General features: G+C 47.7%; 5 protein-coding genes across 5 annotated transcripts; 4 read left to right on the top strand and 1 right to left on the bottom strand.

The window, feature by feature from the left end:
- Positions 1 to 7,153: 7,153 nt before the first annotated feature.
- Positions 7,154 to 8,119, top strand: H6S33_004852 (uncharacterized protein; the record flags this gene model as incomplete). Its single annotated transcript, XM_044836217.1, has 1 exon — positions 7,154 to 8,119. One exon carries the CDS (start codon positions 7,154 to 7,156, stop codon positions 8,117 to 8,119), a length of 966 nt encoding a protein of 321 aa, XP_044690825.1.
- Positions 8,120 to 13,630: 5,511 nt separating this feature from the next.
- On the top strand, positions 13,631 to 14,238 carry H6S33_004851 (uncharacterized protein; the record flags this gene model as incomplete). The annotated part of the gene is made up of 2 exons (XM_044836216.1): positions 13,631 to 14,136; positions 14,193 to 14,238. The coding sequence occupies 2 exons, from the start codon at positions 13,631 to 13,633 to the stop codon at positions 14,236 to 14,238; spliced, it is 552 nt and encodes a 183-aa protein (XP_044690824.1).
- A 1,334-nt stretch (positions 14,239 to 15,572) lies between these two features.
- On the bottom strand, positions 15,573 to 18,916 carry H6S33_004850 (uncharacterized protein; the record flags this gene model as incomplete). Its single annotated transcript, XM_044836215.1, has 3 exons — positions 15,573 to 16,318; positions 16,416 to 18,552; positions 18,782 to 18,916. 3 exons carry the CDS (start codon positions 18,914 to 18,916, stop codon positions 15,573 to 15,575), a joined length of 3,018 nt encoding a protein of 1,005 aa, XP_044690823.1.
- Positions 18,917 to 19,148: 232 nt separating this feature from the next.
- H6S33_004849 (uncharacterized protein) lies at positions 19,149 to 21,607 on the top strand (the record flags this gene model as incomplete). Its single annotated transcript, XM_044836214.1, has 3 exons — positions 19,149 to 19,286; positions 19,336 to 21,092; positions 21,163 to 21,607. 3 exons carry the CDS (start codon positions 19,149 to 19,151, stop codon positions 21,605 to 21,607), a joined length of 2,340 nt encoding a protein of 779 aa, XP_044690822.1.
- Positions 21,608 to 23,340: 1,733 nt separating this feature from the next.
- On the top strand, positions 23,341 to 25,915 carry H6S33_004848 (uncharacterized protein; the record flags this gene model as incomplete). Its single annotated transcript, XM_044836213.1, has 4 exons — positions 23,341 to 24,480; positions 24,531 to 24,753; positions 24,818 to 25,305; positions 25,682 to 25,915. The coding sequence occupies 4 exons, from the start codon at positions 23,341 to 23,343 to the stop codon at positions 25,913 to 25,915; spliced, it is 2,085 nt and encodes a 694-aa protein (XP_044690821.1).
- Positions 25,916 to 27,864: the final 1,949 nt, after the last annotated feature.

The following is a 27,864-nucleotide window of genomic DNA, read 5'->3' as shown; positions in this document are numbered from 1 at the left end:
ATTTCAATGGTAGAGTGTAGTTTTTGGTTGTTATGTGTAATTTGGTCCAGGGTATGACTCAGAGGATCACAGGTAACTGAAAGGACATGTTTGATGACGCAGGAGATGTAGTTGAGGTCTATTCTATTATGTGTGCCTGCAGAAATAATGCTGGGGTTGATGTAGTCATATTTGGGGGCTGTAACAGAGGTCTCTTCTAAGAGAAATAGAATAGGAAAGATTAAAGACCACCGTGCAAGATAGACAATCAGGTTGCAGATTATTCAAAAATACTATCGCTAGAACTCAATAATCTTTAAGGGCTCTGCTACCGATTTGAACTTGATTTTTCTTTTTTATGAAAACTGGGGAGAACAGGTGTGAAGGGTGAGAATGAGCCTGAGTACTTATACTCCGAAGACTTCTAATCTCTGCTTCCAACTCCTTACTAAGTTCCGGTGAAGCCTTTCTTTGGTCTGGGATATAATACCACTGCAACCCCACTTTTCTCTAAGCACCAGCAGGTGTTTCCGCTATCCAAGGCAACCACCCTTAGTCAAAGCCTTTGTAACATCTGCAGCCTTGGTTGCCACACAACTAGTGCCTGCATGAATTAGGTGCCGCTCAGGTGTAAACTTAATCATTGCTGTAGAGTTTGCGCTTATTGTAGACTTCCATGGCATAGTCCCTACCACTATTGGCAGACCTGCAATGCTCAGAGGATACAGAGGATCACCGGACAATCAGAGATTCACTTGGGCCGGCCTTCTAATCACTGGCGAGGTCTAAACTCGTAAATCATTCCTCCCATGAATAGATCCCCTTTCTAGTGCCCAAAATATAGTTACTCTAACAGCTGATAGCTAACCACACTGCCTGTACTTGCGTATCACTGTGCAACTAGGTTCTAACAATAACTCTTGGCATGTAACTGGGCCCTGTATGTACTCATATACCAGACAGTTGAAATGGCTCCATTACAGGGGCATAGGCTTGACTATACTGTGCTATATCCGTATAGATCGAGAACTGTTGATCAGAAATTGAGAATCAGTGAGCATCGACTCAAAGGCCTGGGTTTCAGTGAATCAGGGTGGACCTAGCATCGCTGTCAGGGGCGTCGAAGTGAAAAAGGAGGACAGAGATGCCTGCGATATTACTGAAGTCTCTGATCTCCTAGTGTTAGGAGAAACTTCAGGGAGTGTTCGTTTCCTTCCTGTTGGAGAACAGGTTCTATCAAATCCGGTAGGTTCTGTATTGGGATAATTTGTTTCTTGAGTTTCTTGAGAGACTAGATTGACACTTGACCTGCGGTTGCTAATTGTATCTTTCGCTTAAAGAACAGGAAACGATATTTGGATGGAGAACAAAATTGTTCAGCCTAGTATGGTATACCAGGGTAGATGAAGGTTATGCAGGCTACGTATTTATGTTATGTGGTACTATGAATGTAGATGAAGATGTAGACTATGGTTACCAAGGAATACAATCGAGGCAGAGAACATGATCTTTAACTATGGGCTAAATGAGATACTGTAAACTCCCTTGGTATAATATATCAGGGAACGATAACTATGGACTGTGGAAATACTCAAGTGGCCTATCTGGATCCCAGGATTCAGGTGGCCTAACTCTGTGTAATGTAGGATGAAGGTAGTATTGTAAACTAACAATACGGAGAGAACGAATAAGGTTGCTTAAAGAGAAAAGAGAGAAACTGAACATCAACGAAAAACAAAACCCCATTATATATCCAATAACCCTGATCCGAATCTGACTCATATGCTCGTATAGCAGAAATCCATAGAATCGAAAGAAAACCCTTATTACTAATCCTAACCTCGTTGCCAAGTATTCCCTCTTTACACCCTAACAGAATACCCAACCGTCATGCCAAGACTCCGTTACAATTGAAATTAGCGAGTCACATAAATAAAGAGTCCGGTTTCTAAAACAAAATTTTGTTTGTAAACGAGATGTTTAGCGAGGAGAAGAAGACATTGGGTAAAGAAGAAAGAAAGAAAACTACAAAACCGGAGGGCAAGCTTCCTATATAAACCCCAATAAATCTCAACAACTAATCTCTATAACTCAAACTAAAAGTAATCAAATGAACAAAACAGAAACCCAATCCGAAATGCAACACTTCTTTATGCACTATAATACCAAAACATCCTAGTGCTTACATCCAACCCGGGCGTATTTCAAACATAGCAAACAAGACTGAAGCCATACCGATCCTTCACCTAATAATGCGATTCCAGAGACGTCTTGCTGACAAGCAAGGAGCAGATGGTCGGGCCATGATATCGACTCTCTTATAGTATAGATTTCAACATCAAAGACTCCTGAAATACAAGTTATAGTACTAACTTAGCACACTACGTGAGCTAGAAAAATGGAACAGGGATAGGAGCATCATATAACAGTAGCGAGAACAGTGTTCAGTTGATGGTTGGGTAAAGTATTTACATAGAGAAAACTAGGCAATCCTAATTCTAGAGAGAAATAGGGAAGAAACAGGAGAAACACAGAGACACCTGTGATTGAAATCATTTCCTGGAAAACTAGAGTATTAAAGATATACAAAAATAATTCACCGGTATGCATATGAGAATGAGTACAATGTTACGTAGCAAAAGATCGGCAATGAGAGAAGAGAGACAATTAAAATTGAACTTAAGTGGGAGTGACAGTTATTTCCTTATATTTTCTTTTTGTTGAGATAACGGTGGGTGAAGGGACATTCCGAGGAGGAAAATTTGTTTGTTGTATTGTCATAATCTCCGGGCTGCACATAATTCATGGAAGAATCAATCAATCAAAATCAAAATCAATCAATTACCTCGTAGAATCATGTCTTCCCACTCGCCCACGACTAGGCATAACTATTAAAAAGCAGTGGAATCTCAACTTTCGTCATCTTTCCTATCTAATAACTCTCCGATCTGGGGCCATTTAGTTGTAAGAGTCTATGACTTGTAATAGAGATTGAGAAGAACTCGGCAAAGACAGAGATAGTTCAAGCCCCTCCCGCTACATACACTCCAAGAGGACCCCCATAGCTCATGTATCAACCACCTGTTCCTACTTCAAGAGTAGTCTCCTTTGCCACCGCGAGGCCAATGAACAACCGGAATGGCTACCTAGCTCGACAGAAGATTCTATCAGCGTAGGCGATGTTCGCGAACGGGCTAGAACATCTCTCGCCCATGTGAACCCTAAGAATCGAATAATACTGCTATGCACCTCTACTATCATGCATATCATAGTTGTTCTAGCACGCTCGGGAAGTCCGAAGTCGATTTATCCCAGTATGAACCGCTCTGCGAGTTAATAGCCTGAGACATCCGACTATCTGGCCGCGCGGTCCTGGCCATGTCGGAATAGACCTATCATTGAGAGCAAGTTTTCGGATGAGAAGGAACTTTTGGTGGCAGTATATCCTCCTTATGCGCTGATTTCTTCTACACACATGTCCGCTGAGAGTGTGAAGATACTGCCTTTGATATCTCTTGCACTTTAGTTCTGCCAACAGAGCCCAACCTGGGTCGATCGACACAATCCATACATGTGCACTGAAGTCTAGTCACACAGTGTAATCAATTTATCACATTTCTTTTAGTGGTCTGTCCCACCTCTTGCACTTGTCTGATCATGTCAACCCTGGAATGACAGCTCACGTCACCCAAACCTTAACCTTAATGTACATTACCCCAGCCGATAAATCGCCCTCGTTCAAGACTTAGCGTCATTGCAGTATCTCACCTCTGACTAGGGGTGAGATTCAGAAGGCTTCAACATCAAGAGGTCACGTAGCTACAGTTTCCGATAAAATTATTGCGAAAGTGGGTTCTCCGTGACCCGATAGTCCTATTGGCCCTTAAAAGGTTTTTTGCTACGAGGACAGACCAACAAATCCACTGTTTTAGCTCTGACTTTCGCAATAATTCTACCGGAAACTGTACATGTACGTACCCCAGTCCCAACCCAGACAGTAGTTGAAACCCCAAAGCGGACACCCTCGCCAAGAGGCTCTACCGCTTCCGGCCAAATTATTAGCATTTTCAATAACACCCAATCACAACCTGTCTTGGCAAGGTACAGCTAGCCGGACTACTTAAGACTAGTAGTGGCCCACCTCGCGACCGCGAGTTGTACTTTGGATTATGGGTATCAATCAAGTGTTCAATAATTGTGAAAGGCCTTCAATGGGGGGGCCTTCGGTCCCTCCCCCCTCCCACTTCTACCTCCTACTCTCTCCAATTCACACTCTCTCTCTACTATGTGGGACCCTCGGCCCCATTCAATCGTGAGCGCTCAGAATTTTGATGTGTCGTGCTTACTAAATCGCCCCTGTCTCTCACGACCAATCAGATTGAATGAGCGTACATCAGAGAGTAAAGATAATACATATTAGATTGGTAACAACTAGCACTAGTTACACCCAAAACCCTGCCGCCCCATGTCCTGACAACGTTTCCATACTTTCATTTACACCTACATATATGTGCATATGAATCTCACCTCCGATAACCTCGCCCAAACCAAGGCGCCGGTAATGTAACCCCCGCCAAAAACATTAAGATCAGAGTTATTATACAGCTATGCTCCGTCGTGCACGTTTGCGGAGACCTTGGGGGTGTCGGCGAATTGGGTATGGTGATATTGCTTTTAGGGGTTTCTTTGAGTGTGATGATGATATCTAATGCTCGTCGTGTGCCCTCGTTATATGTAGTTATATCATCATATCCAAAACAAACTACGTGTCTAATAGGTCTCCAAAACAATGCGACTAACTACGCCCACCGAAGACCCCACTGCCCACGGACTTCAAGCCTCAATTTCGGGATTGGAAGCAGGATATTTAGATATTCATTCGGTCACTTCTCGGAAATAGCGTAAAAATGAAATTTTCCAAGTAGATATTCTCTTTTTCCTCAAACCGACTTTGAAATCCCGGAGTACGATAAAATACATATGGTCCAAGGTTCAGTTCGGTCTATGGAATTGGAGCGGCCACAGTAGAGGTGGAAGAGATATTTTGGCTATATTGCCGCCGCCGCCAGCTACTCTCTTGCGGCGTTCGGCACCTCCGCGAGCTGCACTAGAAAAGCCTTCTAGACGTGCCGTAGCCCCCGAGAGTAGTTCGACACTCTTTTAACCCTTGCTAGCTAGAGAGTAACTCGAAACCAAGAACGCCAGTTGGCTGATGTTTATGAATGGGCTAAAACATCTCTAGGCCGGTTCAGCTAGGGTTTCTATCCCGCACACAACCATTATCCAGCCGCCTATTCCAGCCCGCTCGAGAAGTTGGCTCATCTCGAGGATTATGATAAAACGGTAGGCAGGTTAGTTTTGTTCCCCAGCCCATTCGGAATTCTTTTTTTCTTCTTTTTTTTTTTTTTTTTTGGTGGTGGATTTTTTTTGGCCTAGTTGCTATACCAGAATCCCCGGTTGCTATACTAGAGGTCCCCGGCTGTTATGCCGAAAAAAAAAAAAAAAAAAAAGTATTAAAAATTAAAAAATAAAATGAAATAAAAATTAGAAGATGAAAAAACCTCCGGTTGTTATGGCAAAACAACTATTATCCCAAAAACACCGATTGCCATGAAAAGGTGCTAAATCTTTCCTTGCACAGTTTTTACACCAGACGGTCCAGACCATGGCGGTGTTAACCACAATAAACCCAACCATATCAAGGTATAAATTACTCACAACTACAAAAAACATCGTAGGGTCTAGGAGCGAGACTATCGATACATGCAGTAGTGTCGTTGCTTACCATTTACCTGCGAGCGAACCGTTGTCTTTAGAATTACACGACCCTGGCCGGTTCAACAAAACCTAGCTCAGTGTAACCCGGACCAGTTTCCGGCAACGTCAACTTTGAGGCGTTTCCGTGGATGCACCTGGTCCATTCATGACTGTACCATCATCACGACGCTTGAAGCCCAACACTAACCCACCTTTCTCTACCACCTCGACCCGCTCACTCTACACGTGGGAGAAAAACTTACTCTGGTCCAGGACTTACTCTAGATGTAGATATGGTGCCCCCAATCTTAAAGGTGGCACGCCGCATACGGAAGTGGAACAATCCGGCCCATTTCTAACCAGCTTGGTGCCTCACTGCTGGCACGGCTCAGGCAGGTTTTCTTTTTTGGGGGTATAAATGGGTATAATACAGTTCCACTCCGTTCACTCTTGGCGCTTTTTACATACAAAAACAGCCAACTTCAATCTCTTATAACTTCATAACCATGTTGGATATCAAAAGTCTGTCCGGGCAGTCTCTTCTTCACCACAGATTTTTAATATCTATTGTGGTGGTGAAGTTATAAGCGATTGAAATTTCGCTACCTTTAAGATCGGGGGCACCATAGTTGTATTTAGTTCTCGACACATAATCGCCCTGCGAGAACTTCCTGATCAGCCTTCTCATCCCAATGACCAGTGTCGAGTAAGCGTGAGAAATGCGTACACACATCAAAGTTCGACGCCATGCAGATAGTACATGTGGTCAACACCCGCCAAGAGCCTCCACTAACCCAGTGCCACCCTTCCGCTTCGGGCCCAATTATTAGCACTTACTCGTGTCAACCAATCACAGCCGGTCTTGGCATGGTGGTACTAGCCGAGTCTGCCCAGACCAGCACACGCAACCATCCACCCCAAAACCCGCAAACCCATCATTTCCAAGCACAACCGTTTCATCCTCGAAGTGCAGGTGCTACCAGCTTTGTCACATCACGTTCGCTGTGGTGGCAGTGCAAACAAAGAGACGGGTAGTTCCGCGCGACACGGATACGAAGGCCAATGATCTCCCGAGTGCAATTCCCCGCCGTCACGTCAAGGGGCAGAAGTGTCCGTCTAATTAATGAAAACGGCCCAATCAGCGAACCCTAACCCCCATCGCGCCAGAACTCAGGCTGAGACATACGCACGCACACGCACGCACCCACAGACCCCGCCGCAGCCTTGCACGTCAGTCAAACGGTTCAGTCAGCACACGTCGCCCGGGCCAGGGATGCTGCCAGTGATTAGTCGACATATAAACGAGCACGCACCCCGGCCCAGAAACGGCTGTCTCTCCACAACCGCACCACACAACTTAAACCAAACGACACCTCGCCTCACCTCTCACCGGCCTCACCTTACCACAACCACCACAATGTCCACAACACTGCTCTCCCTCCCCCCCGAGCTCCTCCTCCTCATCGCCGACCACCTCCCCCCCCTCTCCCTCCGCTCCCTCTCCCAGACCTCCGCAACCCTGCGCTCCCTCCTCACCTGCATCGTGCACGCCCCCACCCCCGAAGGTGCCCTCCTGCTCTTCGCCGCCACGCACAACCACCCGCTGCTCCTCCGCATCGCGCTCCACCGCGATGCCCCGCTCACAACCCTCACCCCCGCAAACCAGCACATCTCGCAGAAAGCCTGGGCACCCGTCAAGTACGACAACATCCTCCTCGACCTGCGCATCAAGGCCTCCCTCGACGGCACCTGCGTCGACCGCTACACACTGACCATCCTGCACCGCGCGGCCGCCGCCGGCCATGACGACATCGTGCGCCTGCTGATCGCCGCGGGCGCCGACGTGGCGGAGAGGACCAGCCGCGGCGATACAGCGCTACATGTGGCGGCGGAGCATGGGCACGTTGGGGCGGTGGGTGTGCTGCTGGAGTGCGGGGCGGCCGTGGACGCGCCCGGGTGGCGGGGGTGCAGCGCGCTGCACTATGCTGCGATGATGGGGGACGTTGGTGTGGCGAGTGTGCTGGTTACCGCTGGTGCGTCGGTGGGGGCAAAGGATGCGAAGGGCGCGACGCCGCTGCATTTGGCGGCGTGGAGGGGGATGGTGGATGTTGTGCGGTTTCTAGTGGTTGTGGGGGCGGAGGTGGGGGCGCGGGATGCGAGGGGGGCGACGGCGCTGCATTTTGCGGCAGGGGAGGGAGCGGAGGAGGTGGTGGGGGTATTGGTGGAATCGGGGGCGGAGAGGGCGGCGGTAGATGAAGGTGGGGAGACGCCGTGGAGGTGGGCGTGGAGGGGCGGGCATGGGGAGGTTGCGGAGAAGTGGCTGAAGGTTAAGGGCGCCAGGTGGAGGTTGGTGGATTATGTGTTTTTGAAGGCGTTTAGGTAGTGCACGGCTGGTGGGGATGCGGCCGGTGCGGGGCGGCGGTCTTGTACATAAAACGACGGAATTGATTTTTATTCTTCTTCGGAGACGGACGGACAGCGGCGATCGACGTGAGCACCGCTCTATCAGCGGCATTCCCAGCCCACCGAGGACGTAAACAGCGCACCAGATGTGGATGGAGGAAACAGTAAAAGACAGCGTGCATATCGATCCCACCTTGGTTATTTGCTTTATTCACAACTATTTCCTGAACGGTCTGGCCGTTGGGAACATTTCGGGCTGGGCCGGTTTCTTACACAAGGCCGCAATGGTCAGTCGGGCTTGGCGGGGTTTGCTTTTCTTGGGGAGGAGAGGGGTCTCTAATTCTCAAGAACCTAACCTTGTATCGAACTGTACGTACGGTTCTCGCCGATGACCAGCCTGGTTGGAATAGCCCTCAAGACCTGGATTCTACTTCCGTCGGTGTTGTCTTCCATTCTCGACCTAGTATGAGACTGGTACGTCGACGTCTCATCTGGCCTTGCCGCAGAAGCCCATCTCGTCCACCCAAAGATATAACCGCCAGCGAGCTAGAAACGGTCAACGATCATTCGCCTCAACATCTTCATCTGCCGCGGGACACCTGTCACCTTTCGCGGACGGCGGAGGGGTGGTTAGTGCTAGCGGTTCTCTTTTCTGGATCAAGATCTTATTCATCGCCCGCCGTGATACACAATGGAGCAGGACGAAGCGGCTTTAGCACCCATGAAGATAGCAAGCAGTACTTATCCTACTCACTCGCTTGTTGACACTCCTAGACCACTTGCCCCCGGGAGCTATATAAGGGGAGTGGGCATTCGTCCTTGTTAATAATTCGTAACAGCTATCCTGAACGGCCCAGGCCGTTGGGGAACATTTCTGACTGGTCTGCCTTTTTGTCCGGCGGGCTCCCGGGCGGTTAGATAGGTTGCTTTCGGTTCAGTGTGGGAGCGATGGTATACAAACTCGTGCGGTGTGAGTGTGGTGTTGCTATGTGAGCCGCGCAACAGAGGTGTCGAGTGATAAACCATGATCACATATGTATGAAAAATGGAAGTCTAGCAACGTTAGATCGATCGTTGGTATTGGCGCTGAAAGTGTTCTTATGAGGAATACGTCCCGAAGAAAGCTTTTTTATCGCTTGTTGAAACTTTTGGCAATGCCACTTCACTCAATATGGGTAGGTGAGTTTTTGCAGGTTATGTTAGGGTGGCCCTCGATAGCCGCTGTAGACATAGGACCTTATCTGTTTCGGGCGATACCCAGATACGGCAAATTCGCAAAAAAAAAAATTTAACAAATGCACGAACGGACCTGAACTATTCATGAACAGACCGCTAACCTTATTTATACATCTGCGGCTGAACCAGTCTATTGGCGAACAGCCCGGCAAAAATATGGTTTTCAACCATGGAGGCTTTTCACTCTACTACGGGGGTTAATGCATCAAATGATGCATTTCTGAAATCCTACAGTGGAGGAAATCAATCCATGATGCATTTACTGTCGAGGCTTTTGGTAAATGAATCAGCTGATGCATTTACTCTTGGGCGGTTTTTGGGTGATTTTCCGAACACCATTCCTGATGCCTTTCCTGTTCATTTTCTTGGATTATTTTCCGGATGCTTTTATGATGCCTTTCATGATACATTTCTATGATACATTTCCATGATGCATTTTCATGATGCATTTCTATCCATATTTGCTGGATATATAGCGCTCTTTAAGGTCAAATATATAACAAATGTTATATGGCTGATATGGCGAAGTATCTGCTAAGGATCAGGGGTTCACAGGTTCAGTTCCTTTTTAAGTCGTCATGTTTTTTGGAAAATTCGATTTTATTTAACACATTCCCAATACATCCCCGATGCCTTGCAGCCCATTTCCGATTCATTGCCGGTGCATTACCAGATTCATTACTAGCTGCATTACCAGATTCATTGCCGATTCTTTACCAGGTGCATTACCAGATGCATTACCGATTCTTTACCAGATGCATTGCCCTCCCATTGCCCTCCCATTTCCGATGCATTGCCGTCCCATTGCCGATTGCATTACCAGATGCATTACCAGATGCAAAATAGAATGGAACACAATTCAAACACATCACCCAACACAGCATATCACCGATGCATTGCGATAACACAATCTATGGTTCATTTCTCTCGCTGGTAGAGTCACGACATTTAACTGGATGGGTTTTGTAAACAGGCTAGGTAAAACACCGCTCACCTACTGTTGTAACTAATGCCGTTATAACCAGTATTGAATGTATCGTAACATTTGCGCTGTTTTTCTCTTCTTTCTTCTTCCCTGGCGAGGAGTTTGGCCTACTGTACAAAGCAAAATCTTCCACACAGAGCGGTAAGTGACTTAATATGAAGATTTATTATTGGAAAGAAAGAGTGTACTTCGATGTATACTATTTCCGTGGTATTACACCTTTTGTAATATTAGTGTAAGGTCGCCACACTCGTCGAGAAGGGGTAAAGAAGGCTTGGTGGCCAAAACAAATTGTTAGTTTTGAACGGCATGGAATCTTTTTCACTGGGAACTGAAGATCGGCTTTGGAAGTTGTCATTCTTAGAAATAGTAAGTATCCAATTCTTATCGTTCACACAATTACATTCCCGTCGTCTTTTATCGACCCAGTCCCGGCTGAGGTTATCAAATTTATTCATGCCCCCAACCATATAAATCGGTTTGAAATCTCATTCAACAAGTTCAAAATAATAATTATATATGTTCCGCCCCAGTCGCAAACGCTCATTATTGGCCAATGGACCATAATTGGTGAATAAACTCTTATTTTTCGCTTACAGGCCATTCTGCTAGATAATTAATCTCAGCTTTTCCAGCGGAAAGCCGTTGGCCCTAGTTAATTAGCTATTTGTTAAAGAAATATTTATTTGTATTACTTATGTATCCCCAGGGCGGTGGTATATCAGGGCAAGGGCACACACAAGTAGGTAGAATGTGTTCTTTGAGTTTCTTAGTTGTTAGGCGATGGCGTTTGGTCAAATTCTGGCAGGAATTGGCCATCTGGACAGAAGATCAGTGACCGTTTGTCAAATCTCAGGAAGCATTGGTCAATAGGCAATATTTGTCAATAGGACGGCCAGTTGGGCAATGGGCCGGCCTGTTGGCCAATGTGATATACTCGTGACTGGGACGGAACATATACGTTTCTGACCCTGACCAGAATCCTGAAACTGTTTACCCTCGCCTGTTAATTGTCAGAATTTTTGATCACTATGGAAACATTCGAAAGCATACATACAATGATGAGCACGAGGTACGAGCCAGAAGATTGGGAGCTGGAAGTGAAGTATCTCAGATACGAGTTCAACACTGCGTTTTTGTCTACAGACTTGCTTTTGAGCAGGAGGCTGGAAGTCAATGGTGGCACCGATGAAACAATATGACTAGGCAAGAAAGAGTCAATGATCAGGATTCAATTGAACAGTCTCAAAGTTACATATCACGAACTATTGCTTATCGGATAGGCAAACTGAAACGATGGGCTGTAACTGCCTTGGCATAACGGTACTAAATCTATATGGCGCAAAGAAGAATCACGTCGCAAATGATACATTAGGCCTGCGTATGATAGTAAGTCTAATGAGTGTAGATGAGTAGTAATATTTTATATCCCCAGTAATTTTGAACTTAGTCGAATTTCCCGCTACAGTACACATAAGATACATCTCATATAAGCATTAAATATGTACTTAATATGTGAAATAAATCATAGTGTAGGCGTTAACCCTTCCATTTGTTAGTCAAGGTTACCATAGTTCAATCCCTCCCAATTGCATTTCAAATTTTGCCACCGTGCACAAAGAATATAATTTAGAATAAAGAAAAGTATATTTTTTTTTGGATATCGAAGTAGGAAATGTGTAAGCTTAAGTGACAAAGTGAACTTATAGATTGATTTACCGATTCATTTCCCCATACTAATTTGATTCATTTACACTGATTCATTTCCCAGCCTGGATCTAATGTGAAAGATTGGATTCATTTACTGATGCATTTATAGAACTCGTAGAGTGAGTATAAAAAGTAAAAGCCCACGGCGCGGCCCGATGTAAGCCACACCTTCTGCTATGTAGTCATCCTTTGTTAGGTCCATTCAGGAATTCCCCAGCACGTTTGAATTCCTTTCCCACCCAGGTGGGTACCTTGAAAAACCATAATTGAACCCAAAATGTCTAAAAATTAGTTTGGCTAGCGGCAATAGAGTCTTTTAGCTGCGCGAGTTGAACAGAAAGTCGAGCAGGTTGGACAGAAAGTCTAGCTGTTTTCGGAAGAGACTTGCAGTCGTTCAACCAACAAGATATGCACTACTTTTTGTCGAAGTGCTCGACTTTCTGTCCAACTCTTGCAGCTAAAAGACTCTAATGGCGTAAGTCAGATCGCTACACAACCTTTCCTGATTAGGCGATGGATGACTGTGTAGGGGTACGATGTGAGGAAGAAAAAGCCGAATGACTCTAGATCAAGTGTATGCCGCAAGAGCCAGCATTATACCTATATCTGGAGTAGTTTTGTCAACCGCTCAATAACCCCATTCGTTTACACACGTACACAAGTGCGGTATTTGGTATTCTACATATCAAAGTTTTCATCTTAATATATTAGAGATTAGAGAGTTTTAGCCACGCTCAAACTCAAAAGTCGAGGCAACGTTTGACCGGGGTGTCTGCATCAAGACACCTAACTCAGCTTGCAGTGTCAAATTTCTCAAATTTACGCAGTGTAAATAGTAGGTCCCGGTTGGTCATTGTTTCTGAGCTCATTTGAGGCTACTTATGCGCCCTGGTCGACTTTTGAAGTTGAGCGTGGCTAAAACTCTATACTTCACATCCAAGATCACCATCCAAATCCCTGCGGTCGCTGTGGAAACAAGTAGGTACGTAAAGTCTACTACATAGATTATTAAACGCTTGAGCATTTTATTGGCTGAAAGGTACCTGGGTGGGTTTAGTAAGCATGACACATCAAAGTACTAGACTGAGCACTCACGATCGCGACTGAACGAATATGTTCTAACTGACGGAAGGGGAGGAGGAGGACGGGGGGAGCAGGAGGTAAAAGGGGGGGGGGCCGAAGGGAAGGCCTTCGATCCACAATTATTTGATACCCACATAGTCTCACGGTCGCGAGGTGGGCCACACTAGTAGGGAGGTACTAACCTCTTCGAGTACAACAGTGGAAGGAGCTCTTCCCGCGCAGAGTTGGAGGAGCTCCTCCACCAGACATCCCTTCGTTTGTCCCGAATTTTCACGGGTTTTTGGAGGGGTTTAGTGCTGGCGATCGGCCCAGGTAGGAAATGGAGTGGCGCTCAAAGAGGTTGGTTGAGGTTCCAAATATGTATTGTGATCAGCACTTCATGTGATCTGGCGCTTCATGGCAACATCTGTAGATAGTAGTTAGTAGAGGTAGATGAATGATCTCGAGTGGCACAGAACTTCTCCAGTCTTGACTTTGATGGCTTCCGCCAGAGCTTTTGATGCCTGCGAGAGCAGTTTTCAACTTTCCAATTATCGTCATGAGCGAAATCATAAAGTGGTCCAGTACAGGGGTGGGGGAACACAGGTGGATTTTGCGCCGCCACTACCACCTCCAGCTCAATTGCAAGATCACGATAGGGAAGACAGTGACGAGGATGAGCTTGATGAAATAGGATATAGGAATGAAAGTGATGAGGAGGAGGACAACGATGATGTTGAGGCAGTTCCTGAACCAGCGGTACCAGAGAATCCAGCCAGACTGCCCCGTATACCAATAGAATTTGAACCATATACAAATCCGCATTCTTCCCACGAACGAGAAGCTCATTTACCTGCCGGATTTTTTGAGCATTTTGAATCACCTTCACAGCCACGAGAGTTCTTTGAATTGTACTTTACAAATGATAAGCTTCAAACTCTCGCCAACAGTAAAAATTCCTATGCAGAATTGAAGCGAGCCGGTGAGATAGGACAACACCGTTGGTATCCTGTATCTCCTCCCGAACTCAAAATCGTTATAGGTATTATTATATATATAGGTATATTCTGCTCGGCCAGATGCAAGGACTATTGGTCGAGGAATAGCTTTTGCCCTAAGCATGCAATTGGACATTATATGAGTTTGCTGCGTTTTGAGCAAATAAAAAGATACTTCCATGTATCTGACCTTGCTATACACCTACAGGAGGCTGAATGGTACCAGAAGATGGACCTTTTGTCATCCAACCTATCTCAGAAATTCCGTCAATATATGACTCATTCCATGAACGTGTCAGTGGATGAGATGATGGTCAGATTTAGTGGTTGATCTATACATACCCAACGTATTCCTGGGAAACCAATCCCTTGCGGTTATAAGATTTTTGCCCTATGTAAGCACGGATACACATTTAACTTTCTCTACACCTGCCGGTTGGACTCAATTGCACAAATAGATACTACATTATATCGAGGTCCATTAAATCTCAACAAAACCTCACAGATGGTCTACCAGCTAGCCCTTTCCCTCCCATATCAAACACACCAATTCATCATCTATATCGATAATTATTTCACAAATATACGATTACTCGATGCACTTGTATTTGTCGGGATAGGAGGTTGTGGCACTGCTCGCACAAATTTAGCAGAAGACCCTAGGGAGTTAAGGTTTCGGAAAAGGACCTGTTTCCCGCACAATACAATCTCAGGTGTCATCTGTAGGAATGTTCTATATGTTCTTTGGCAAGATTACAACCTGGTTCCCTTTCTCTCAACTGTCTACCGTATAATAGCAGATAGTCAACATAATCGTCTCAATTGGCCATTGAACATCAGCAAAAAATGGGTTTCCCCAAGACGAATTCCGGCACCCAGATGCCCAAATTCGTCTTTTGCCCCCAAGACCTCGTCTTTTGGCTCTGGGATCTCGTCGTATGTCCCGCTATTTTTGGCCGCCCGTCATTCGACCACAAAACGTTGTCCATTTAGAGCTCCAATTACGAAACCGGTCGTGCGACCTCATTAGCTCGTCTTTTGAATCAATCTATCCTACGCTCGTCTTATGCCAAATGTCCCCGTCTTCACTACCCGTCAAAAGACGAAGATGGCTCAATTGGGAAATCCTCGTCATTTGACTCGGACATAATTCTGTCCAAAATCCAAGTCCAATAATCACTTCGTCTAAAATACAAACTCTAATGACCCCCGGGCCCGTCTAATACCTTCCACCTAATATGTACAATACAATCTAGTGCGTCGAATATCCACTGTTTAACATGTTTAAAGACTCCCGCCTAATTCCCGTTTGTCTTCCCCGTTCGTCATAATCCCCCCTGCCCAAAACCTATCGTCAGAAGTCCACCTGTCTAAAGTCTCTTGTCTGGTGTTCATGTCGTCAGTATCATTATAAAAAACTCAGTCCAACGTCCCGTCTTACTTCAGTAAATTGATCCGTATGTCGATAGATCGATCGTACTATTGATAAACCATCTATTGTTCGTAGATGACGTCGTCTCAGGCACCAAATGAGCGGCGCCCAAAATGCTTTTTATGTTTACTACCCATATATCGTCAGGAGAGCTTGAGCAGCGTGATACCCTTATTAGCCCGTGGTCGACGTTGGGGTTTCCATTGAAGTCCGGCTTCAATGGTTGTATCGCAGCCAGAAGTCTGGCCCCCCTTCGTCTTGGGTCCCTGAGCTTAAAGACCGCAAGCAGCCTTGCTGGGCATAAACCCTGCAAAGCGTCCAGGTCAGCCGGCTTTTGACGAAACCAGACCCAGTCGTTGCGCGCGTTTCCCCGTCTATAACCTGACGTTCCCGTCGTACGAAGTGTGTGAATTGTCCTCTCGTCGCCCTCGCCGTGCAAAAGGACGGGTACGTTGAGCTGTTTGAATGTGTTTACCCGCCAGCTATCGATGTCTTCGGGCATATCTTCGTATCCAAGATATAGCTCCCTCCTGAAATACCGCCGGATGTAATACCCCAGTCTCTTTGTAGCACCTGCGATATCTACACTACCGACATTTGTTAATTTGACCGGGCATTTGACCCACCTCTTCTCCACCCTGGTGTCGCTTGGTAAATAGACCAATGGCGCGATATCCTGCGCTTGAAACGCCGGGTCGTCCTGAGGGTCTCTAAGATCCCGTCTTGCAGCTTGCATCCTCCTCCTCAGACGTGGCTCTAAGACGTCGAGATTGCCGACAAGCTCAGTGGTCGAAAAAACCGTCCCGGGCAATTTGTAGAAGATTTAATTCGCAAATGGAAAACGTATAATCACGGTTAAACGTTCGAAGTATCTGCATTGCGGGATCGACGCGATTGCTCCGACGATACGGTATTTTGATCTGATCCCTGTGGGCTGACTCGCAAGACTCCGTCGAATAGTCCGGAATATTGCCGTATTGACGAATGTGCTCTGCGAAATGGCCCATGAGGTGTATCTTGGGGAAGTTGAAGTGGGATTCTGCTCGCAAGATCTCGTCGGTTTCCGCCTGGAGATTTAGCCTTTGGTCTGCGATAACCCTTCGTCTTTGGCCTAAAGAGTCGTTTAGGCCTGCTAACTCGACGTCGTATTCCCCGCGCAATTCCCTCCGTCGTTCCGCCACAAGTCTGTCAGTCTCTCTAGTCGCGCGATATTTCCTGAAGATATCCTTCGTCCTATGGAAAGCCTTTAGGTAATTATCCAACATGTCTATCGTCAGCTCGTTATGAGAACGATGCTGGGCGACTAGTGCCCAGTCGACCAATGCCCGGACGCATTGAAAGGCTTTCTTGAATGGCTCTGCCTGGGCACATGACGGATTCCTGAGGGCAGACGCCAGGGCTGGTAAGATTATTTTCTGAAAATTACGCATCTCCTTCCCTTGCCATTGACTGACCGCTTGATAAGGCTTCGTCGGTGGGGTAAATCCAGGGTAAGGTGGCATGCGCGTCCATATGGCGTTGAATTCATCCAAACGACCATGTTCCTTCAGGAAGTCTTCCAGCCACTCCATAAGATGTTTCAGGATTCCCAAGTATACCACGTGCAGCATGTCTGGCTTATGGAGGTCGTAGGCTTGGACGAAGGGGAGATTCCAGAAAGGGTTGTACAGAGGTCGTAAACCACGAGAATCGAACCACTTGGTCAGCGTCTTCAGCTCCCGCCTTTCGTCTCTCGTCGGATTCTCCAGTACCTTCAGCACCCTGTACTGACGATACATTCTCTTGTATTCATCCTGATCACGAGGGTAGGTCTTGAGCGGTTCGGCTTCGTATTCGCCCAGTCTATTGACGGGTATCTCGCACTTGGAGCACAAGTTGAACTTGGTATTCAGAATATTGCAGCTCTCCATGTGGTCCGAAAGCCATGCCGTCAGAATCGGCCAACAACGTCTCTCGTACCCATCTGAGCAGCCCATTAAGACGCCGAGCCTTTGGTCAAAGTGCAGCAGAGGCTCCAGTATAACTGACATGACTCTCCTCAGCGTCTCCGCCGCCCAGGACCGGAGTCTCCCCTTTGACGTCGCGTCGCCAATTATCTTAGGAGGTATTGGCAATAGTGCGAGTAGCAAATGCGCCTTGGTGGACGGCTTGGATCGTACTTTTCCCGGTATATTGCCTATCGTCATATATATCGGCCAGGTCTTCTTGTCTCCGGAGAAGTTTGTCAGATGCGTGACGTCGGAGCTGCAGATAATCGGGACAATCGTGGCCCCGGTAGGAAGTCTTTCCTGCATATTCCACCACCAGTCCGCTGTATGCATCTCGGAATAGAGTTGATATCCGTCCGCGTCGTAAACCCTCTCCGGCCGATAAACCATGCTCGACTTGTAGCAACGTTGACCCAAGAGATACCTCGCGCATTCGACCGGATTCCTGTAATATAAGTCGGTCGTTCTTCCAAAGCCGTCCCCGACGGTCCCGTATTGAAAGTTAGGTGGGGAGCACGTCATTTTGTCGAGCTGGTTCTGGAAAGTATAAGCGGACTGAAAGGAACGCTCGTTCTTTGTCGTCTTGTGCAACCCCTCATTGAAGTAGGCGTCAATTGATGTAGAGGTCAGCTTGTGCTCGATAAAGAAACGAGCCAATCTCCATTCCGCCGCGTCTTTGAACGGTGCCCAGGGCTTCCAATTCTCTTCCATATAGTCCCGATAGCCCTGGACCCGACCTAGTCTTTGTCCACTGTTGGGTAGGTATGCTGTGGCCCTTTGATTATCGTCAGCTTTCTCTGAGATCGGGGAGGCGATCGCCGCAGGGCCATCGTCGTCGGAGTCAGGGTCAAAGTCGGATTCCGCCTCAGAGTCGGCTTCTGAGTCTGTAGAATCATCCGAGCCATCAATTACCAGAGTAAGCGTACCAGGCCCGGCGTCTGGCAGCGTAGTTTCGTCTTCTAAACGCTCGTCCTCAGGCGCATCGTCACCGCCATGATGCCGCTAAATATGTCTTGCAAGATGTCCCGCGCGACGGTAATACCTTGGGCACAGGGGGCAAGGTGTGGATGACATCCGCTTTCTTGATCAGTCGTGATGGTCTTTTGGCTTGTCGTGCGCGTCTTTTGCTTCGTCGTATGCCTCATTCTCGCGTTCACTGGCACTGGTATCGAGTGGGTTTATACTGCTGGAATTCTGACTGAGCAAAATGACCACTGTAGCACAGACCGACGATCGTTTCCCCGGGGTCGTCAGCCGCGAGCCAAGCTTTGCCAAGCATATGCGACCTGACATCATTCATCACAACGTCGTCTGACCTCACCACCAACAGTTGCAAACCTCCGTCAAAGCACTCGTGTTGGTTCATTCATTAACCTAATCCGGCGACGATGAGCCTTTGTTTGTCGTCCCCTGCCTTGTGTATATGGTTAGGCGTTACGAGTTGCCGATTCCAGCACACCCTCACGATGGTAATTCGCACAGTCTTTGTTCTATATAAGGGTCTAAATACCCCGTTGTTTCCCCGGAGTCTATCCTCCTGAAGGCATCCACCAACGGTCAACCGTCTTTTGACCACCTTCCTAACGCAACTGACTACAATGGTGGGAACTCGGTCGGGTAAGAACAAGTCGGCATTAGCCCAAGCCGGAAGGTCATCTCCGAAGAAAAGAATGGAATGGGCCGATAAGGAGGGCCCCTGGGTTTTGTCGATTAGCAGAGCAGCGTGCATAGCAGAGGTAAGATTTCTATCAAGTCCTATATCTCTCGCCCTCTGACGCCCGCCAGGGGTATGCGAAAAAGAGCAAATTTACTGGCGCCGAAGTTAAGTCCTTGCTCGGCATTACGCCGGCCCAATGGAGGAACATGTTCGAAGCTGTGCACGACTACTTTGTCGAGAATGCGATTGCCAGCAGAACTATGGCAACAGACGAGCAATGGGACGAGGCCGTGAGACTCCTGCTCAGTTATCCGCCCTGGAATAAATTCAGACGCCTGCTTCAACAGCCGGAGGAAGATTGCACCTTACAAGGGGCCTTGATCAAAGTCTGTGTGAGCAGTACACTCCAAGATCTTGCCAAACGTAAGTCTGCTGAGGATAGAGAGAAGTTCTCTGAGGCACTCAAAGAGAAGGAGCGTGCGGCGAAGTCAGCGAAGGCGAAAGCAGCAAAGAAGAAGGAGACCAAGGGGAAGGCGACCGACACAAAAGGCAAGGGCAAGCAGCGCGAGACGGCGCCAACTCGCAGTTCGACAAAGAGGAGCAAGCAGGCCCAGGCGCCTCTGCCCGACGACGAGGACGAGGTCTACCCTGACATTGACGAATTTGCCTCGTCGGAAGACGAAGCGGAGAAGCCGAGGGACAAGGCAGACGTCGGAGATGAGACGGACGACGAAGAGACACCCGAGGAAGCCGACGAGCCCTTCTCGGCGAAGACCCGGAAGGTCGAAAGGGCACCATATCTTACTGATCGGCCTATCGGCATTTCGCATTGTTTCCCCTCCAAATACCGCTTTGAGCGACTCGGAGGGGCGAAGTTGGGACTACGTCAGAAGCCTTGGGAAATGCCTAATTGGACTCCAAGAACCTTTGGTGGGCATCCCTACCTGACGTTTAGTTCACTTCCCGGTCCGTATCTATCGGAGGTCGTGAGGATGGTCAGGGGGGTACAACTAGACCCTGAAACCCGCGGCGGTGCTTCTGACTTGCCACACCCCGCGATACGCCATTTGGTCGGGTCTCTTGTCCTCGACGAGGAGTTTTCCAAGACCGCGTCGGGTCAATATCGTGTTTACCGGCCGTTACCTGAACAGGTCATCTTCCTACAGTCGGACAAAGATGTCAGAGTATGGCTCAATGCTTGTAAAGTTGCACCGCGACTGAGACTATTGGTGGTTTATAATGAGCGCGATAAAAACGCCAGGCAGACTCCACCGCCGCTGTCATTCCCCTACTTTCACGTTGACTGGGAGGTGCTGATGGACAATCAGTTGCGGATTGACCGGAGAGCGTCGGGCATCAAGGCCGAGGAGACAGGAACTCGTTGGGGGAAACCGACGAAGAGGAAGAGAAGTGAGATTGTGGAGGTGAGCGACGACGACGACGACGATGACGCTGACGACGACGCCGACGACGACGCCGACGACGACAACGAAGGCGAGGGTGAAGGTGGAGGGTCGAGTTCCCGTAAAAAGCCCAGAGGAGAGAACGCCGGAGAGGGCAGCTCGAGCAAGGCGGGCCCGAAAGGCAAGGCAGGGGGTAGCTCGAGCAAGGCGGCCCAGAAAGACGACGATCACATCGACGACGAGGAAGAAGAAGAGGAGGAGGACGAGGAAGAAGAGGAGGAAGAAGAGGAGGAGGAGGCCCCAAGGAGAAAGAAGACAAAGACACCCGGGCTCAAGACGCCGGCCAAGACGCCGCCATCAAAGACACCCGGGCCCAAGACGCCGGCCAAGACGCCGCCATCAAAGACACCCGGCCCGAAGACCCCGGCCAAAACACCTGCTCAGACTACTGCTGCCGAGCGAGGAGGGAAAAGGTCGAGAGCGTAAGTTGGACTAAATTCCGTACCAGTAGTATAGTTTCTCCTAATGCGGCTAATGCGGTCAATACGTTAGACACCATCTGTTCGATGAGCCGGCTGAGAGCCCGCCCTATGAGGGTGAGCAGGAGGAAGAGCAAGGGGACTTAATACCAGAGTACGAAAGCCGGGCCACTGGTTCACAAGCTGACAGCGCTCTGGAGTCTGAAAGAACTACGCAAGATGAGATGCCCGGCGAAGAGCCTGCCGGGGAAGGTAGTTACGTTGATGGTGGCCCTGATGGGGGTATTCCTCGCGGCGGGCGCGGGGACGAGTCAATCGATATGGAAGTGGGTTACCTTACCGATGCATCGACCAGTTCGATTGAAGTGGCTAAGCTCCAAACAATTCCCCGTCTTCCCCAGTCCCCCCACCCCCAAATCTCCCCTCCCCCCACTATCATCAACCTCCCCGACATCCCTGCGAAGGGCTGGACTTCCATCTCTCGTCCTGGGACTCGAAAGAAACTTCGTTTCGAGTAGCACTGGTTGATAGTAGGTTGCACGCTCCAGTCACCTGCTCGTGAGTTTTCTGACCCTAGTCGCAACCTTTAGCTTTTGACGGTTGTGGTTCTCGTCTTTTTGTCGGCCTATCTTTTATGGCGTTATTTTTTAGCCTCTTTGGCGGTTGTTGCGATATGTTTGGTCTATCTTTTTTGGGTGGTTTGACAGTTGTCCTGGTCATCTTTTGGGATTAGTCTTATCTATTTTGGTCTTTTGGGGTTAGTCTTATCTTTATTGGGTCTTTTGGGGGTTAGTCTTATCTATTTTGGGTCTTTTGGGGTTAGTCTTATCTTTATTGGGTCTTTTGGGGGTTAGTCTTATCTCTTTCGGGTTATTTGACGGGGGTCCTTTTGGTTTAGGGTTAGTGATATCTGTTAGGGTCTTTTGGCGCAGCATGTGAGGTGAGTTAGGTCTTTCGATGCTGGTTGGGGTCGTTATAGATTCGTCTGATCATTAGTAGTATACTGTTATTAGGAGCGTCACTCGACCGAATACAATACAGTGATGAGTATGTTGAGCAAAAAGACGTAGCCGACGCCAAGCAAGTGCTTAGTCATCTGACAATCCAAGTCGTGTCCGACCTCATCTCCTCTCCTCTATCCAATCTGAAGGCGAGTACACAATCTCTGTTGCTCGCTTGGCCTATGACGACTCTAGTAAACGGACTGGATCGACGGAACACAAATAGCAGTAAAGCCCGGACAGGAAGGGTGCGGAATCGAAGCCTTTTTCGTCTCCTGCCATGGCCCACCCTCCGGGAACGCGAGCTTGCTGGGGACGTCAACTCGGACTTGAGAGGGTTTTGACTTGACCGCCCTCGACTACCCGAATACGATTTAGTGAAACGGCGTGAATCTGTATTATGGTGGAGTTGAGGCTAACCCTTGGATTTTAGGTTTTCTACTAGCATGGCGACTGAATATCCGTCGTTTGTCTTCGCGTCGTTGGCCTATATCTATCGGTCGGTGTACGTTTCGAATCAGACCTCAGTAATCTGACCAGAAGGCGAGTAAACAATCTTTGTTGCTCGTTTAGCCCATATGACTCTAGTCGCGTGGACCGTTTGATTAGCTGTATAATACCCATGCCAAAAAGCAGTAAAGTCCGGACAGGAAGGGTGCGGGATCGAAGCCTTTTTCGTCTCCTGCCATGGCCCACCCTCCGTGAAGGCGAGCTTGCTGGGACGCCAGCGTTAGTCACGCGACTGAAACCGACGGATCACGAAATACCAAGGGTATTGCGTCGGGGGGATGGGACGACTCCGTTCGAAAAGCTGTATACCCATGCCATTAAGCAGTCGAGCCCGGACAGAGTGATGCGGGAATGAAACTATCGATCGGAATGACCGCTGCCTGCCAGTCACTCTTCCAGGAGACGAGCTTCTAGAAGACGAGCTTGCTGGGGACGCCAGACTCGGACTTGAGAGGGTTTTGACTTGACCGCCCTCGACTACCCGCACACGATTTAGTGGAACGGCGTGAATCTGTATTATGGTGGACATATTTAGGCTAAACCTTGGATTCCAGGAGCTCGGAACAAATCGCGGGACATATCTCCTAGCGTCGTTTGCCTCTAGCTATTGGTCCGTGTACGGATCAATGACATCACGGCAGAAGTTGCCCTCCGAGTCATCTCCCCACTCCCCCTTCCCAAAACTCTCTTATAAAGTTGGTACGTTGCACTGCCCATCCTACCGAGAGACATCCTTGACAATGCCTCAGCGAGAGAGTCAGTTTCATTTGTCTAACTCCTCCCGTCCCTCGCAAAACACCTACAGAGAAACTTCCTCCCGTCGGAACACCAGGTCGTTTAGCAGGGACAGACGACCGACCACCCAAAGACATGTACGATCTTCACAAGAGATTCCAAGCACCTTTCCACATGACTCAGCCAGACGATTGCCTACGAGATCGTCACAGGCGCGAGGACAAGAAACGGAGTCTGAAGACGATGTCTCCGAATATGGGGACCCATCAGAAAGAGCTTCACAGATTGATTTACAGCTTCATGGCGAGATGTATTTGACAAAAGACGGGAGAGTCAATGCCCGACAACCTACGAGCCCGCCACTCACAAGCCTACCACCCCAGGAGTCTCAATTTCAGCAATCCTCGTCGAGGGATACGTTACCGTCGGCCGCACGAAATAGAGAATCTGACGCGAACCAGCCGCATGACACTTTTTATGCCTCCCCCGGGCGTGGTAATAGGTCTCCTACCCGTCGAAACGCCCTAACTAGTCAGACACATACTCACTCCGGTCATCAAGATTCTGAGTCTATTAGAACATCGTCGGGGGGGACCCGCCCCGAAGCCCGTCGTCAACTTTCTGAGCTTTCTAGACCGGCGTCGATAAGAGCCCCTTCCGAAGTCGTCAGGAGTACAGATTATGCTAGTGGCAGCGGCGGTGGGTATTCTGGAGAGTCGTCGTCACAAAATCTACTAGCGCCGGTAGACCCTACCGATCCCAACAAAACCAGAGCTCTCCGACATCGTAGCTTAGGGCAATTCGACATTGAGCTGAGGACTCTAATCGAAAAAGCTGGGTGGCATCTCACCAAAGAGACACTATTCAAAAACCCGATGCCCTCGGTATTGGAATTGGCGTCCATGGTCAGAAATTCATGGGATTTTGCCAGGGCGGGAACCGACTTTCCAGCGGAGTTGTCGACCGGCGTGTCCGGGCAGGTGAGGTTTTATCATCAACGGACTCGTTCACACATGATGGAGAAGGCAAAGGCGGTAATCGCGTTATATTACGGCCTAGCCGGCATGACCGGCGAGCAAGCAAAAGCCCGTGTCGATTACCTCCTGACAGATGACCGTTTCAATTGTGATCCCACTCATTACGAGGTATATCCACTGTTCATCCAGGGGCACAGATTTGGTACTAACGTCTTTAGCCCGCGCAATGGCATTTCGCCGCACCTCAAATACCGCGTTTTATCGTCTACGCCTACTATAAGACCAATCGTGGGATTGCCGTCAACCATCCGGAATTTGAGAGTTGTCTCAACCCGTCTTTTATCTGCCTGGTTTCTACTGTACTTTACCATGCGCTGAGAGTCCACGTAATTGGAGGCAGCAACTGGAAGAATGGTGTCTTCAATAAGGACTATTGCGGCGGTGAGCACCCCGTCTTTCATCTGGTCAGGTTATCGACGGGCATCATTATTGACGGTGGTGCTAGTAATTTTCGAGAGGCACATGCGCACATGGAAGAGGTCCTTCCCCGACGATGAGACGTCAAATCTAGTACTGAAGGGGATTCGACACGAGATATTGAAACGGATTAAGAGGACAAACTGCTGCAGGATTACCGCTACGGAGAGCAGGGAGGCAATTATTGACCCTGGAGTAGGCAGCTTTTTGGAGGGTCTCCGATCCAAGCTCAGTACGGAGACTGACGACGACGATATGGGGTCCGACGAGGCAGGCGACCCGCCGTTTGACGATGACGACGGGGAGGAGGGCAATGTCACTCCACCTCCAGTCGGGGACTACGTAGTCGATGCAGAAAGCCAGATAGATGGGACTATTGGAACAATTACCGGGATTAATGTAAATATTGAAAACGACGTAGAGAGAGATGTCAGTATGACGCAGGGCGGAGAAGAGCGCTCGGGAGAAGTGGTCAGAAGACGGAGAGGGAGACCGCGCAGGAGCAAAGTACAAAGGGTCAGATAGCTCTCACCTAAATAGACGAACTAGCTAGAGCGAGGGGCGTCAAAAGACAATGAATCAATAGACAGTATCACCTAAAGAAAATTCAAACTTAGAATCAAGGGACGGAAAGACGAAGAGTTTAGACCAAAAGACGAGATATAGTTGCCGTAAGACGAGATGTGCGAATGAAAGGACGAAGAGTGTGAACCAAAAGACGGGATAGCTGTCGGAAGGCGCAGATTAGTGAAAAAGGACGATATAAACTGTCAAGAGACAGAGAGTGCGAGCGGAAAGACGATATGTAGTGGTCGAGATAGGCAGGTTGAGGACATAAGTCGGCCAATATGACGTAGGTAATTAGACTAAAGGCGAGGTGACGAGGGCGTAGGACGACTTCCATAGACCAAGATGCGAGCATAATGGTAGAGGGGCTACCTCCTATGTCCAGAAGACGAGCTCGTCTTTAGACGTCGTGACGACGTCTTTGAGGGATGGGAGAAGGTTTTCGTCTTTAGCCTTCGTGACGTCGCCGGTTGCCCAAGAGACGCAGGGCTCTCGTCGCGGGGCACCCAGGTGTCGGTATGCAGGTAAGAAATCGCTTTGTGTCGTCTGGAGCGTCTAGGGCGTCTGGGGCGCCCAGGCGTCACAAGACGAGACTTCATTTTTTGCTGATGAAAGACATAAATATACCCCATATAACTGATTATAACCGCCAAAATGTTGAAACAGCATGGGGTGAACTGGGGAAAAGAAATCATGCCTATACCTGGTATTGCTCTAGATTACAACTTAAAGATAAATGACGTCGACCTAGCAGATCAGTTCCATTGCTATTATGTTATCCAATTGCATGTTCTAATAAATTGGATGGCATTGTTCTTTTAGTTATTGGATATAACGATAATCAACTTTTGGATACTGGCCAACCGTACACAAACTACACCTATTGAGCAACGAGATTTCTGAATTCAGCTGGCGTGGGACCTCATTCATTCAGGATATAGAGACTTGAATAGAGCGTGCTCTGTTGCTCCATATCAAGCAAATCCACAGCCTAGGAGTAGACATTGCCCGGGAGTTACACCCATTGGAAATAATTCCATGAGTCGCTCTAGGGGTTATGTTGGTAAACATACGACTATACCACCTGTCAGATTAGAGCTCAGCAGTCATACACTCTCGTGTATACCTCAAATAGAAGGTAGAAAGCCTAAGTCTCACTTGTACTTTTTGTGCCGTTTGATTTCAAAATCAAGAGATAGAGAGCAGGTTGCGAGAAGTCTTGGTTGAAGACAACCAAAAGAAAAGGAATCACATACCAGTTTTGAATGTTTCCATTGTCACTTTCCTTTTTTTAAAGAGCACTGTTTCTATCTATTCCATGATATCTCTATTACCTGATATTTCAAGTTATTATCGCTCTTGTTATATCTAAAGTATTCCTCTCTTTTCCGTTAATCGCCCATTAGATTTAAGAGAACGGTTAGAATAAACTCCAAATTCGGATTCTATACACTTTTTTACCCTAGAAACAGTCTTCAAAGATCATTTTTTACTTCTATATCATGTTTAACTCCATCAATCTGTACTTCCTCGCTATTATATAGCTATTCAGGTCTCATTTTTGGTTATAACTTTTTAGGTTCTTGAGTTCGTGTAAAATGGACTAAATATTTAGAATCTGCACATAATTTTAACCTAAAAACATATTTACACGATAGTTTTTAACTCACAGTTCATCTTGGTGTCTTAATCTGAAGTTTATCAACCTTCATTGCGCGAAGCCTTCGAAAGATCAATGCTGATACCACCACTAAGTTCCATGAGTACGGTTACCTTGACAACATCTGCCCCATCTATCTGAACCATCATTACTCACTTTAGTTAGACAACTCGCACCAACCCTTTCCGGTCGTTCCATGAAAATGACGGAAGGGATATATATAATACCTGTCCGCGATACTTAATCAATTGAACTTATGTAGAGTATGTAGGCGTAGCTTGTGCTCAGGTGCCTGGGTTTGTCAACTAACTCCTTTTATAATCGCCTTCAGGTACCTGTCGAGAGTACTAAACCGAAAGTCGGAAACAAAAAAAAAGGACTAGCAAGTATTAAATGGAGATTTACAACTACGCACCCTTTTACAGGTAAACGTCAACAGCTTATATATGGGGTTTTAATATCGCGCTCAAAATGGTTTTACCGAGATCACCAAACTGAATCCTGGAATTAGCCAAAGACCATACAGATTTCCTATTGAAATGGAAGAAGAAAATAAAGCTGCAAGCTGGATGCCTTGACGGGTATATGGTGCATATGGATGGTATATGTGGTGCTTTTCTTGATTGTAGAAAGGAGTGGGTGAAATTAAGACAACAGAAATCTTTATCTTATACAGAAATTCGTATCTATATACTTCATTTGATAATATTCTTCACATATCCTTTCTTCACTTTTAACATTTTTAGTTGTTGCACCATACCCACGAGCATCGGCATACCCATTCAAGGTGTCTATATCAATTTCCTACAGGTGAGATATTGGAATGAACTTTAGAAGACCTCAGTAAT

The sequence above is a fragment of the Morchella sextelata genome (assembly GCF_020137385.1).
Source record: "Morchella sextelata strain SCLS chromosome Unknown scls_18, whole genome shotgun sequence".
Classification (NCBI taxonomy): Eukaryota; Fungi; Ascomycota; class Pezizomycetes; order Pezizales; family Morchellaceae; genus Morchella; species Morchella sextelata.
The sequence above is the reverse complement of the archived record's forward strand: the minus strand, read 5'-3'. Positions and strand labels throughout refer to the sequence as shown.